We start from the raw sequence: 15,152 nt of genomic DNA, 5'->3' as shown, positions 1-15,152 counted from the left end.
TTAGCGAGACTTAGCAAAAGTAGGGGTGAAGGAAAGGGGGGGATCAGGCTACTATGGAGTCTTGATAAGAAAAGCCGCAATGGCACCTCCCATCTTCTGCTCTGAGATCTCCAAGGGAGAAACTTAAGAGTGCAAAAAAGCAACACAGTTTGAGGTTAATTTCAGAAGCTACTTGTGACATGGGTTGACAGAATGTTCATAAGACAAACATCATAATCCCACTGACCGCCCCACTGACCTATTTTGTTGCAGAGGGGGAGGAGCAGAAACATCAGAATCTTAATTTTAAGGTCTGTAAGCAAATATTTACTAAACTATCAGATTTGTAGCAGTACATATTTAAAGGTAAAGTTAGTCCCCTGTGCAAGCACCGGGTCATTCCTGACCCATGGGGTGATGTCACATCCCGACGTTTACTAGGCAGACTTTGTTTACAGGGTGGTTTGCCAGTGCCTTCCCCAGTCATCTTCCCTTTACCTCAGCAAGCTGGGTACTCGTTTTACCGACTTCCGAAGGATGGAAGGCTGAGTCAACCTTGAGCCGGCTACCTGAAACCAACTTCTGTTGGGATCGAACTCAGGTTGTGAGCAGAGCTTGGACTGCAGTACTACAGCTTACCACTCCGCACCACGGGGCTCTGTAGTACATATTAGAACATCACATTTCAAATCATGCCGTACTGATGGGGCCAGCTGAAGTGGTCTAGGGCTCTCTTCCCAAGAGGAGAGAGAAAGAGACTGACCTTGCAGTTTATGAGAAGAGATCAACAGAAAGATAGGTAACTCCTTAAATTGAAAAAGGAATTATTACCAATTAAAATTACATGGCTTTTATCTTGGGCCATATTTAACTATGTGTTTTTTTTTACAGACAAAAAGAGAATTTATATCCATACAAGAAGTGTCAGAGCAACAGTAATAAAAGCAGAACAATTTACACACTGATATATTAAGAAATAGGATTGCTATCAGATTAGTTCTTATAATTTCAGCAGTACTTATGAGTAGGCCTTGCTCTACACATTAATTATCCAATACAAAAACGAACTGCTTGGATTCTGCAGCCAAAAACATGCTTTCAGAACTTCCCATTAAAATATACTAAAATGTTCTGTTGCATTAAAATATTAATAGTATAATAAGAATTCAGGGAGTTTCAAATAAGCCATATAATACAAAAGTAAAAATGGCATACAAATTAGCTTTTCTGTCACCTGTATTAACACAAGTTTAATGGTTAGTAATATTAGATTTCAAAAAATTAAAGATTGTCTTCAAATAACCTTGCAGTTGTTATTGAAATCTCACAAAGCGTTAAGTTGGAGTTACAATGAATTTAAAAAGGTAAAGGTAAAGGTCCCCTGTGCAAGCACCGGGTCATTTCTGACCCATGGGGAGACGTCACATCCCGACGTTTTCTAGGCAGACTTTGTTTGCGGGGTGGTTTGCCAGTGCCTTCCCCAGTCATCTTCCCTTTACCCCCAGCAAGCTGGGTTTACAATGAATTTACCTATATCATAAACACAAAAGAACAGTTTTCTGTTATAACTCAGAAATTTTGTTTGTGGATTCCTAAACACAGGTCAAGTGGGAAAATGAACAGTTAACCAGTTTGGCAAAACAGAGTTATCTTTGTGGCGGTTTTGGCCAAAACCGTAAGAGGTACGCCTATATCCCAGCACGAGCATTGTGCCACCAGTGGATGAGTTAGTGCTAATTAAACATGGATCATAACATTTAGTGCCACCTATTTTTCTCCTGCAGTAAGGAACTCCACACCCAGTTACATTAATACACCTATTAGAAACTAAAATTAAAACAATATGATCTGTACCGTAACAGTTTGGCTTGGGAATATTATTGTTTATGCTGGACGTAAATTTGAGCCATTTATTTACTCACCTAAGGAAATATAAGCGAGGCTATATCTGTATGAATACAAGTAGCAGTAACATCAGAAAGTAAAGCGTCTGAAAAAATTCTTACTTTCTACAGAGCAGGCATGACATAAAATTAAATACTGAAACAAGGAGAAATTCAGAACAGATTTGGATCCTTTGCTGTCTGCCATTAATTGAATGAAGTCTTGGGTTTTCCAGCTCCATGGACGAACAGTGCCATCCCAAATACAGTCCACTGAAGACACTGGGCATAGAAGGATGTAACTCCGCCTTAGGATGGCACAGTTAAACTGATGTAGTACCAGTACTCATCTGGGGCACTGTGCCTGGGAAGTGTTGAGTAGAAGGGGTTGGTTCTACCCCATAAAACCTTTGAGACAATCCTTTTGGGCACCAGCTGGAAGATAAACCTGGGTAGGGGCATACTGCCACAAACAAATTATTTTGTCATGCTGGCAGTAAGGTGCTTGCTCTGGAGCACATGACCCTCTTCTTCAAGTAGAATGGTTCATAGGTTCTGACCTTCACCCCCAAACTGCCTCATGCGCACTACCTTTCAAATAGCAACGATAATTATCCGTGACAAGAGGCTGTAAGTTTCAAAACCACTGCTTGCCACATGTCAATTCAGCAGTGGTTCTTGAAGCACGAAACAAAAATGGGGAAAATGCAAGACATGAAAAATGCAGGAGGAAGAGTAGGTCGTCAAAGTTAATACTATGAAAACTGACATCTTTGCTAGAAAGCCTGTGTTAACAGAACATGCCAGGCGCACTTCAGGATGTTGCAAGTGCCATTTTCAGCATCTTAACTTGCCGGGTATTTTTGAGTTCTTTGCTCTGAGCTATTTTATCAAACTCCCCTGTTAGTCCTCTCAGTGCTAGTCATGTCAAATGAAAAGTGTTTTTTTTTGGGGGGGGGGACACAACCACAAGGTACAGTCTTCAGACCAGCATTTCCCAACCTACACTACACTCTGAAGGCCATCGGTTTGAACAGCCAGGTGACAAGACATGCCAAGGGCGACACAGTTACTTAACACACACATATCTATAACTGTATAGAAGAAATGCTGCTGATTGCACCGATTTCATATCATGGAGGGGGGGGAGCGAAATAAATCCAGTGACTTGTGGAGGAACTGGTTTTATTCTCCAATATGTCTTTACAGCAAAACAGGAAAAGTAACCAGTTAGGGCCTTATAATAATGAAAAGTAATTGAAAAAAAAAGATTTTGCTCCCTTCCTAACAGAACAGTTCTTTGCATACAGGGAGCTAATCCACTTTGCTGTATATTAACAGGTGATAGCAAACATTTGTACTGCATGGATTTTCTGGAGGTAACAATAAACTTGATATTCAAGTATAACTGACAGCAGGATGGCCTAACTGTGCCCGGTGCCAGTATAGACTGACAGATGGGGAAATAAAGGCTGGAGTATGTCGTAATTTACCAAAGCAGTAATGCCTATTTGTTTCATGCTGCAACGATTCTGAAGTAAACACAACACAAGCATGCCATTAATCCAAAGCAAATGACAATCAGAAGTTATTCCACCATAGTGAGCTTGTATACAAAAGTACTTTTTGTGCAACGTGCAATAATGGACACAGAAAGTTTAGGAAAATTCAAACAAAATTCTTAATGACTGAATCATATACACATCTGGTCCAAAACATGTGGCCACCCAAAAAGCTGGAAAAAGCTATTCAAGAAACACACATCACGATCCCTTGGAAGATACTCAATTATAGCTCTTGGATCACGTTATGTTACTCTGGAAGGCATTCAAATACTGCTGCCCCAAGCCACTACATGGGTTGGATTGAGACCGTATTTGTATATATTTCTATCAGTGGCTGCAGCTCTGCTTTTTTGCTGTTGGTTTTGTGGATCTATACTGTATATGCATATTTATGCAATGTATATACAGTGTACAACAGCCATATATATAATATATGCATACAGTGCTTGATGCTTGTAAAACACTGGAAAGCATACATTTACAGGGAAAATACAATGTGAGGCAACAGAAAATGGTGTGAAAAAATAAAGAATCGGCGGTTTGATTCACACAAGAGAGAACTGAAATTGAAATATGTATTTGGGGTTAAAAGATGAGAAATTCGAACTTATCCCTGTTGTATACTAAAGTCATTGAAGTACCCTTGAAATATTTAGTACAAATACAAGTTTATAAGGAACCGGGCCAAGTTCACTCGCCATAAAATGGCCATAATTCTCAAACAAGGATCATGTCTTATTTTCTACCTCTTTTAAAAAAAAAAAATCTAGATTAGTTACACGCATCGATGCACTTCTGTTCCATACACACAGGAGAAATCAATGGAAACTTGCAATCATCTGAACCTCCTAGTCTAATATATGTCCACTCATACCTAGGTCTTTTACTTACAATATAAATATTATCATTACTTTGTGATTAATTGAATTCAGATGCAAGTCTGTGTCACATGCAAATGTCAGCCCCTTCTGTGTCATATTTATTAGGGGTCCCCAACCTTTTTGAGCCTGCGGGTACATTTGGAATTCTGAGATGGCATAGTGGGCACAAGCAACAAAATGCCGTTGCAGGAGGCAGGGCCAGCCACAAAATGATCGCCACAGCTTAACTTCAGTAACACAGCGCAGATCTTTGTGCTGTGGTGGCAGCTGCTGCCAAAGCAACATTTTTTAAAAAATCTGCACAACCAATCAATTCTCCAGTAGTCAATCAGAAGCCTTGCCGCCCCCGCCTACCTCCTACAAACACTTGTCGGGTGCAAGTAAAGGGGTCAGTGGGTACTGTGGGTCTCTTGCCCCTTGGCTCATGGAGATGAACGGTGATGCCGGGGGATCCCCAGGTCCCACCTGGAGGCTGGCATTCCTAAAACACACCAACAGCAGAAGGCCTAAAAAGGACTTTAAGTAACACATGTGAATTCAGCCTAAGATAGCTGTTGGGCAGGGATGGATTGGGATGTTCAAAAACTTTTGACTCTTACTTCCTTGCACAGGCTGCCTTTCCAGTATCCATGATCACACTGCTCTGCCTTCTGTTTTTGATAACCAAAATGAATCTCTGATCACATCACGCCTGGACTATTTTAAAAAAAATATATATGTACAACTCTCAAAAACAAGTAAATGTTTTAAGTAGTCACCGAATGAATAAGTAGAGGAAACTGAGCAACTTTTAAAAAGCAAATCAAGATTTCCACCGCCGCTTGTCCTTTCTTAAAAAAAATAAAATTCAGGCTTCATGCTTAATCTGCAGCACTGTACCACTGCTATTATGTAAACACTTCAAAAATGCCTACATTCTTGGTGTGGCAATCATACCACACTATCTCATATTTTTTATACAGCTATCACAAAGGGCTGTCCCTTATCTGAGCCTCTAGCTCGCATATCACGTGCGTTTCAGGGCCCATTTTTTATTACTTGTACACAAACAGGAGATAAAGATCAGGCTGCCATTGTGCTAACATGATGGAGCTGAAATAGACAGAAGTAGTATGTCTGTCTAGAAGTTATAGGTGGGAAAGATAAACTCCAAGAACTCTGATGGAGGGCAGGCTGGCAACAAGCGCAGAGATAACTAGCCACACAAACTGAAGGTTGCAGCCATTATAGGATAATAAACATCGAATAATTTCTTGTAATAAAAACTGCAGCTTCTGTAACACAAGATATAAATCACACATTTTCCCCCAAAGTAAAGGAATTATAATTCCCTTCACCAACATCCATCTTCTACAAGTTCATCCACCCTCCATATCAAAACCAGAGGTCCAAAATGCCTAAGATGTTCCCTTGAAGCAACCTTACCTTGTGCCCTACTAAAGCAGTGGCATGCCCAGGGCCAAGGGTGACTTGTCAAGTAGTTTGTGCAGATTGCTCAGATGATTTACATGCGCGGTGTGACGACAGTGCCGGCTAGTGATGTTAGATGAGAGTTTGCAATATTCTGACAGGGAATAATTCTTAAAATGGTTTACAAAGCCTATAAAGCTGTTATTTCTAAGTTGGCCTGGTCATCTCCACACTTCAAATATTATGACTTTAAACCTGTTAAAAGATTACATCTGGCAGAAATGCGGTAAATGAAATCACTTGTTTATCCAGCCTTAGCAGAACAAGTCTGACTTTTTACTTCCAAATGGATTATAGTTTCCAAATTCCTCAACCTATGTCAATCGCAGCCTCCATTTTATATCAAACAAGAAGGAGATCTACAAGAACTCACACTTTTTATATTTTTATGCACACCAGGGAATTATCCCAGATTTACAGAACCATATACTTTTACTGCGCCACCCCCCCCCCAGTACATTTTTTATCTGCATGCATGGGAGAGCCACCAATCACCGCTAGGTATATAGAAACATAAAGCTGGAAGGGACCTCAAGGGTCATCTACTCCAACCTCCTCCACAACACAGGAAATGCACAACTCCCTTCCCCCCCCCCACTCCCCCAGTGACCCCCTGCTCTATGCTCAGAGGAAGGCAAAAAAACTCCAGGATCCCTGGCCAATCTGGCCTGGAGGAAAATTCCTTCCTCACCCCAAAATGGAGATCAGCATTAGCCTGGGCATGTAAGAAAGGGCCATGAAAGTCAAGCACTGACTCATCCTTTCCTGCCCTCCCTCTCATGCTGCCTAAGTTTACAGAATCAGCCTTGCTGTCAGATGGCCATCTAGCCTCAGCGTAAAAACCTCCAAAGAAGGAGAGCCTACCACCTCCGAGGAAGCCTGTTTAACTGAGGAACCGCTCTGTCAGGACGTTCTTCCTAATGTTTAACCGAACACTGTTGATTTAATTCCAACCTGTTGGATTTGCTCTGACCTTCTGGGGCAACAGAAAACCAACTCCACACTATCCTCTATACGACAGCAGTACAAATACTATCGTATCACCTATCACCTAATAATGATACCCCTCTTTTATCACCAATGGGGACCCAAAGCAGCTTATAACACTGTTCTCCCCTTTTCTATTTTTTTCCTTACACGAACAACCTTGTGAGGCAGGTTAGGCTAAGAGGATCAGCAATGGCAGAGTGAGAATTGGAACATGGATCTCCCAGATCCTAGTGTAGCACTCCACCACTGATCACATTGATACTCATATAAATTTATAGTCTAAAAAGTCCCTTTGTCTATAAAAATATATCCTATCAGAAACTTTTCCAAGATGGCGACGGTGTAACATCTGGTGTTCGAGCTGTTCAGGAAAATATTAGCATTCTTCTCCCTTTTTGCCTTTAAATTTGGGAACTGCATGAAGATAACAGCCTCTGGAGTATGTACACAGTTCTCTGAAACTTGGACTGGCGCAAGAAGGATTTCCTCAAAGAAAAGGACCTGGAGAATATTACTAGCTCCTTTCCAACTATCCTTCTATCATTCATTTCCCTGGCTCTTGCAAATCATAATATATATTAATGCTACTTTAAATAAGAATTCAGCTCCTTATACAATTTTAAAGTATACATTTGATCCAGTGGCATAAAAATTATGCCATCATCTCTTTTAACCTAAGAAAATCAGACAAGTTCTTTTTCCTTAAATATTAAGGTACTGCTTCTTATTAAACAATGCTTAAAGGTATGCATTTGCTTTATTTGCGTTCAAAAATATTAACTTCAGCTAGAGACAGAATTGCCAAAGAGGATAACATTTTTGGTCTGCCTTTTAATAGTTAAAAAATAAAGTTGTTAATATTGAGACCATTTTCCTAAAATAATTCTTTACCTCCAACAATTTTCACTGTGTTTGAGTAAATGCCAACTTGACCATTTCTATTAAAATGTAGGTCAAAAGGCATTGTAGCATATTAGTATATCTGCCAATCTAGTAAGAAGCCTCCTACAACCAGCAACATTATTAAACCCGGTCCCAGCTCCAAAACTATTTTCATAGCATTTCCCTTTCCACACTAGACCAGAGGTCTGCACTCATGCGTATAGTTGCAGTAGATACAGTGCTTTGGAATACATTTACTGAAAACACAAGCACTCCTGAAATTCCATTCTGTTTGGCATAGTAGACGGTGGTGAATGGCCTCTTAAGTCCTGAATAAAATAATTATAATTTTGATACTGAAATTACTCTATTACCAATGCTCCCCCCACTGGTTTCAATCTCAAGTGTGTGGGGGAGGGAGTATAAGAGTGGGACTGCATCTGCCGGTTCCGCACTCTACACAGGGAGGTTACATTTGACATGACTTCTGCCACCTTGCATATAAGCTGTATAGTCTGTACATGTGATCAGGGACCCTGCAAAAAGCAGGAAGGGAAGGAGAAAGGGTCAGCAGGCATGATCCCATCCCACCCCCTGTATGTGCACTCAATGTAGTGTGTACAGGCTGCATTTTAGAAGTTAGTGCAAGCACTTAAAAAAAAACACTTTGATTAGTTTGCTCTATGGACCAGAGTTATGAGGGCATCATACTGTTGAGCAGTTGTACATGTCTCGTTAGTCTATTCTACTGTTTTTAAACTTCCACAGATATTTTGCAAGCCCCCCTCCCCTATTTTCAGAAGGAAAGGCAGGACATGGACATAATATTTCAAACAAATAAATTCATACATGTGCTTACTCAGGTATCTTTGAAATCATACTACACTTTTGATATTTGGCTCTTGGCTTGCTACTACAAAAAACAGTGGTGTGGAAAGTAAAATGTCCAACTAGGATCTGGGAGACTCCAGTTTTGAATTCCCACTCTGCTGTGGAAGCTTGCTGGACTATCTTGGGCCAATCACACACTGTCAGCCTAACTTAGCCCACAGGGTTGTTGAGATGATAAAATGGAGAAGCAGAGAACAATGTAGGCTGCTTTGGGTTCCCACTTTGGGGAGAAAAGGTATACATTAAGTAAATCATAGAATCATAGAGTTGGAAGGGACCACCAGGGTCATCTAGTCCAACCCCCTGAACAATGCAGAATTTTAAAAATACCTCCCCCACACACACCCAGTGACCCCTACTCCATGCCCAGAAGATGGCCAAGGTGCCCTCCCTCTCATGAACTGCCTCTCATGAACTGACTAAGGTCATAGAATCAGCATTGCTGACAGATAGCCATCTAGTCTCTGCTTAAAAACCTCCAGGAAAGGAGCACTTACCACCTCCCAAGGAAGCATGTTCCACTGAAGAACCGCTCTGTTAGGAAATTTCTTCCTAATGTCTAGATGGAAACTCTTTTGATTTAATTTGAACCCGTTGGTTCTGGTCCGACCTTCTGGGGCAACAGAAAACAACTCGGCACCATCATATAGACAGCCCTTCAAGTACTTGAAATAAACCTTCCCTCACATGAAACAGCAAAAGCACCGGGTCATTCTTGACCCATAGGATGACGGCACACATGAAACAGAGCAGAATATAAATGTAATAAATACATAAATAACCTCTCTCTCCTCTCCCTCAGTGAGAAAGAAAAAAGAACTGGTCCAATATCACAGTGAATCCCTGTCATTTGAAACAGGATCTTTTGCTGCCCACTCACAGGTGAGCATACCCGTGAAATAGATTCCCTTTCATCCATATATTTTGCAAGCAGCCCTAGTGAGCCACAAACATTGTTCTTCTTTTCAGTTTCCCTCCATTTTTTGGTATTTTAATTAAAGTTCTCTGCGGGGGCCAGACTGCAACCTGTTTGCATCGCTCAGATGCAAGGAGCTTGCTGCCTGATAAGTTTTTCTAAGAAGGTAGATATGAATTTGCCTGTAAGCACTTCTTCTTCAGGGGAGGAAGTATGATGGCTGAATGGCCTTGTGGAGTTTTGCTTCAGTGGTTTGGTGCTGCACTCTAACACCGCTAACTTGCCAAGAGTTAGGCCAGGGCTTTTGAATTCTATGGCTACTAGGAGATCCTGAATTTGCAAGTACAAAACAAATACATGCCATATTGTCAGTGCCATCCCAAGAGCACTTTCCTGGGGTAAAGCCTGGTTAATCAGACCCGAGCAGAATACCAAGTAAACCTGTTTAGGATTGTTTTCTGTGTCATCTGCACAATAAATGTTTTATTTACACATACAGTGGTCTAGTTGTTTTTAAAGACTAATATTAAAGTTATGTGGCACTTCCTAAATAAACAAAACCTCTAAGAAATGTCGGATCTATGTGCTCAGAAATTAATCTTAATTTAAAACCATACACCTTCATTTTTGTCATATCGTGTGATTACACTAAATGCCATCCTAAGCATTGAAGTAAATGGGTATAACGCTGCTTAGGATTGCACTGTAAGAAAGTGCTCTAATTTTAAATAAGTAGACGGGAGAAGACTAACTCAGCAAACATACCGGAGAGCTCTTATTCACATTAATTAACCTCAGTTACCAACCCCACGATCCCTGGAAGCACAGCAGTAAAAACTGTGAAAAGGACCTCCTGTTAACACACAGGATTTGACACATTGGCCAATTTTTATAGTCACATTTTGTTTACCAGTTGCTTCCTATTAGCTTGAACTCCGTGACTTTGTGCATTTAACAAAGTCTCAATTAAATGCTCCACCTTTCAAGTACTTCAATGTCCAGGGCAGGCAGGGTAGAACATAGATGGCCGTAACTGAATAAAGAGAGAAGTAAACAGACCAGATGGAACTCAGAAAAGAAATGGGTTCAGGAAGGGTCAATGTACAACCAGGCAAGGAGTAGGTGAAAACATAAATAGGCTTGAAGCACAGTCAGGGACCTCTATATAGAGCTGTTTCCTTCAGTCAGTGGCTTCTTCGTGCTTTCTTTACTAGTGACTATTGGGAAGCTGGGGCTAGGAAGCCTGCATCCCAAGGCAGAACAAGGATGAGGAGTGATTTCCAGACACCAGATGGACCAAAAAAAAAAGTTACAATTCTACCTGTATATCTTTAACCAAGAAGGAAGGTTGGAGGCAATGTTCTAATTTCTTCCAGGAGTCATAAAAGATGGACAGAGTTGGGTGTGCATTTGGGGATGGGGAGAGAAACAATTTGCACAAGTCTGTTCTCCAGCATGAACCTCAATAACTGGTCTTGAGCAACTCCTCTTCATTTTAGCAGGAACTATTTATGTGGGTACTTATACTCTGCTTTTCTCCTCAATGGGGACCTAAAGTAGCTGACAACATTGTTCTTCCCTCCTTCATTTTATCATCACAACAACCTTGTGAGGTAGGTTAGGCTGTGACTGACCCAAGGTCATCTGGATGCTAGCAGCCCACACATGCGTACAAGCAGGAGAAAGAGGGGGAAACTATATAACCACCCTAAAGGTGCACAATCAGCAGCTCAGTCCCCTAAAATCATTCTCAGAAACAAGACTGAAAGCAAAAGATTGGAGTACCAGAGTGTGGGGAAACGGTACTGAAATGTCCCCCCCCCCCACCACCACTTCAATTGCTTGCCTCTGCAGAAGTAGAGCCTCTTGTGCCCATTAGCATAATAATGAAAAGCATCAAAATAACACTCAATCTATTAATCCCAACACTATTAGTAATCAGCAATGACTTTTTCATTCAACAGCTGGGAAACCCAGAATGAAGAATCTGGCAGGAAAATTCTGAATTATTGTCACATTTCCATTATGTTCATCTTCACACTGCAATCTGCCTGGGAAAAAAATTAGTTGACCATCTATAATGTATGGCTTAGTGTTACTGAATAGTTTTCAATGTCTTTGGTGCATAAAATATGTTGCCTGAAAACCTATTTTCATCTGGTTTATTGTGAATTAAGTTAATAGCTTCTCTCGTATGTGCTTCTTTAATTCCAAGAATACTTAGGTACTATTATTTAGATAGCATAATCATACTATTGTACTACTAGTGAATGGATTCTAATCACCACTGGCTCCACTCTTATTTTGAGCAAACACAACAGACTAGAGATTCACAGAGGGCTCAATTCTAAGAAAGTCAACTCAGATGGTATTCCCATTTTATTCAACAGGACTTGCTCCAAGGAAAGTGTTCTTAGGATTGCCACTTAATATTTTTGTGCTCATGACCAATGTATCTCCTCATACTGAGCCTCAACATATATTCTCCATCCTCAAGATAAGACTCCATAGAAATGAAACTCTTGGGATACAAACTTGCAATAAGATTTTTTTTTTTAAGTTGTGGACACTGAGCGACTTAGAGGAGAATAAAACAAAGCTTGTCACAATTGATACTTCCAGTTAAGTTTATCACAGTACAGTACACACTCCTCTATAATTATACACTCAAAAGGAATACTTTGTAACATCTTTTTCTTCCTACTTACAGTGAAATGTTCCTACTTCACACAGGTAACTTTCAAACAAATTACAATGCAACACTCATGAGTCTCTAGTCCTTAGACAACCAGTTTCGTTCTACTGGGTTTTGATGAAAACAAGTTTAAAAATTGTGGACTTGGATTTCTTCAGAAGCAGTCATTTATTTTTCTCCTTCCATAACTCTAATAACTTTTCATGAACTTGTGGTGTCTGTTGTTCTCTTAAATCTTCAGAAACCAGGCACACAAGTCTTCCCTAAGATCAATAATAAAGTTGCATCCTAAGCATAATTCCCATCAAGTTCAATGGGAGCTTACTCCCAAGTAAGTATTTATATGGTTGCAGTACTATACACAATAGTGCAGGATTGTGCCTTATGATACCAAGTGATACATAAACATATGTATTCTCCAATGCAAGGTGAAGGTTACTTTTACCACTCAACCATAGAAAACCATTCTTTTTTTTAAAGGTCACTTTAATTGTTTCACATGCATATGCATATAAACTTGGCTTCACCGCAGACTTCAGGAAACCCAATTTCAATAGCTGTTCAAATATTTGTCTTGCAAAAGGTCACGATGATGCTCAGCAAAAACATTTACAAAAACAGAAAAATGTTGCTTGCAGGAAGATTAACAAGGTGGCTTGGGTATAAACATAATATCCAGCTGAGCCTTACAAGACTCTGTTGTTCAAATAGTTCAGGGAAAAGCACACTCAAGGGGCCTAAGGAGACAGATTTAAAAGGCTAGAGTGGATTACCAAGGAGTGTCTGAGAACTGTTTCGGCCTGCGGATGCAAACTTCATTGAAACAGTAAAGGCTGAGAAGACCCTGGGAAGGATTGGCCGCCTAGCTCCTCCTCTTACCACTCAAACTGTCCAATCACTAGGGCCCTGTTCTTCCCCATACAACACTAAGAAAGGGGTGTGTGTGGAGAGGGTAATGGGCAATCCCACAAGCTTCTTTCAGGGTTCAGTGAGGGTAAAATAGGGTGAGGGGAATCCTAGAGGCACACACACCCCGTAGCTCTCTGAAATGCAAAAAAAAAAAAAAAAAAAGGAAGAAAAAAAGACTTGGGTGGTGCTCAGCCTAAAAAATCTTGGCAGCCAAGCTGGAACCTTGCTTGACTTCCAGTTCTTTTAAAACAATCCACATGGGAGAAAACAAACTGAACCCAGAAAGAATATCCAGGAAGTAGCTTTTGTTGGTTAGAAGGAAACGCCCGGGGCCCCAGAACTAAACGCCCTCCTTTTCCTGGCATAAGTAAACTTCTACACGCTACTCGTACGAAGACACCCCCACTGGAGACCAGCAGGATGCCAGATAGCCTCAGCCCGGCTTAACAATTGGCGGATAAATGAACTCACAGCACTGGGGGGGGGGAGCACGGGGGGGGGAGCAAGAAGTGAAAGCAGTGTTTGTGTGCATCAGGTTGTTCTGTACAACCAACGCTAGAGCCCACGCTTTAAACCCCCCCCCCCACTCTGTCAAAGTATTATTGAATAACCATACATTTGGCCATTTAAGACAAACAAACAAACGGGATTCAAAGGGCCTGGCGTGGGTTCTGTGAAGTGTATTGTCTCCTCTGCTCTGCTACGACCTATAAAGATCCTTGGTGTAGAAATGCTGAGACACGAATCAATCGCCCCGTTTGTCTGGGCTCAACCCTGGTCGTTGGCAATCTGAATGCACCCTGCTCGAACCGACGCGCCAAACATACAAGGGTATTCATTTCCCTCCCTGGCTCCCTCCCTCTCTCTCTCTCTCTCTCTTTCTAAAACATGCCTTCACCCTCAGATTTACGACTCCCCGGTTCTCTTGACAGTTTAAGCTCAATGTATTTCATGTACATTACACCACCCAACCAGAAGTTAACTCTTCCGCTGCCTGGACATGTAGATTCATCCACTCCCCCCCACCCCAATAGTGAGGTTGCAAGACAATCACACCAACCGAGAGTGAAAGCCAAGTGACATTCTCCAGCTGTGTATGGAAACTGAGCCCTTTTGATATAACGCCTATTGTTCGAGAGGAGGCTGCAGCGTAGTCTCTGGGCTATGGATGAAGCAGCCAGGGCTGCCTGAGCAGCAGCATGTTTGACACCTTCTGTATGTATTCAAAGGCAGGCAGCATCTTTCTTGACCGGGGTAAGGGTAGGGGTGGGGGAACAGAGAGCATCCTTACCTTGTGCCAGTGCTTGCAACATGTGGAACTGGAGGAAGAGCAACGCCCACCATCCCCGGCAGAAGAAGAAGAGGAAGCAGCAGCGGCGGCAGAAGTTGAACCGGAGCATCGCTCGATCCCGCCAGCTATTCCTCGGTGGAGCCATGGCTCCGTCCCTTCTTTCCCGGACCGCTCTGCCCGCACCGACCCCCAGGCCCTCCGGCCGCCCGATACCTCCTGACCCCCAGGCCCGGCTCTCTTGGGCGGCCGAGGGAGGAGGACCAGGGGCCCCACTGCGTCCCTCCCCGAGTTTTCGAGGACCGGGCCCCCCAGCCCGGAAGGGGCTGAGTCCGGTGCAGGCTGGGCACACCAAGCGCAGGCAGCATCCCCTGTGCGTGACTGTCTTGCAACCGCCTGGCAAATCCATGGCCCTCGCCAAGGAGCCGACTGCGCCAAAACAAGCAGGCAGGAACGCCGGGCACATGTTCCGACGCCGCCTCCTTCAGACACACACGCAGAGACACGCCGGGAGAGTTGGGTTTTTGTTTGCGTGTGCGCGCCTGTGTGTGAACTTTCTGGGAGTCCGTATTTCGACAGATGCGGGTTTGGTTTTGGGTTTTTTTTTTCAATCACGTCTGCAGCCCCGAAAAGAAGCACGCAGGCAACCCCCGGGGCGAGGCGGACGAGGAGACGGATCCATCTCAGCCCAGCAGCCAGCCGCCGGCAGACCATCCGGAGAGCCCCTTCCCCTCCGTACCGCAAAGATGACGGGGAAACTGGTCCCCCTGGCGATTAAGCCTGGGTGGGCTTCGGTGCCGCCG

General features: G+C 42.5%; 1 protein-coding gene across 1 annotated transcript in view; it reads right to left on the bottom strand.

The window, feature by feature from the left end:
- Positions 1 to 14,758, bottom strand: part of SDK1 (sidekick cell adhesion molecule 1) — a 474,538-nt gene extending 459,780 nt beyond the window's left edge. The window contains exon 1 of the mRNA XM_056866585.1: positions 14,353 to 14,758. Within this exon, the coding sequence (XP_056722563.1) occupies positions 14,353 to 14,758 (406 nt within the window). The remainder of the gene's footprint in view (positions 1 to 14,352) is intronic.
- Between the last annotated feature and the right edge of the window lie 394 nt (positions 14,759 to 15,152).

This window comes from Euleptes europaea, chromosome 21 (genome assembly GCF_029931775.1).
Source record: "Euleptes europaea isolate rEulEur1 chromosome 21, rEulEur1.hap1, whole genome shotgun sequence".
NCBI lineage: Eukaryota > Metazoa > Chordata > Lepidosauria > Squamata > Sphaerodactylidae > Euleptes > Euleptes europaea.
Note: the sequence above shows the minus strand (reverse complement) of the source record. Positions and strands in the feature narration are given on the sequence as shown.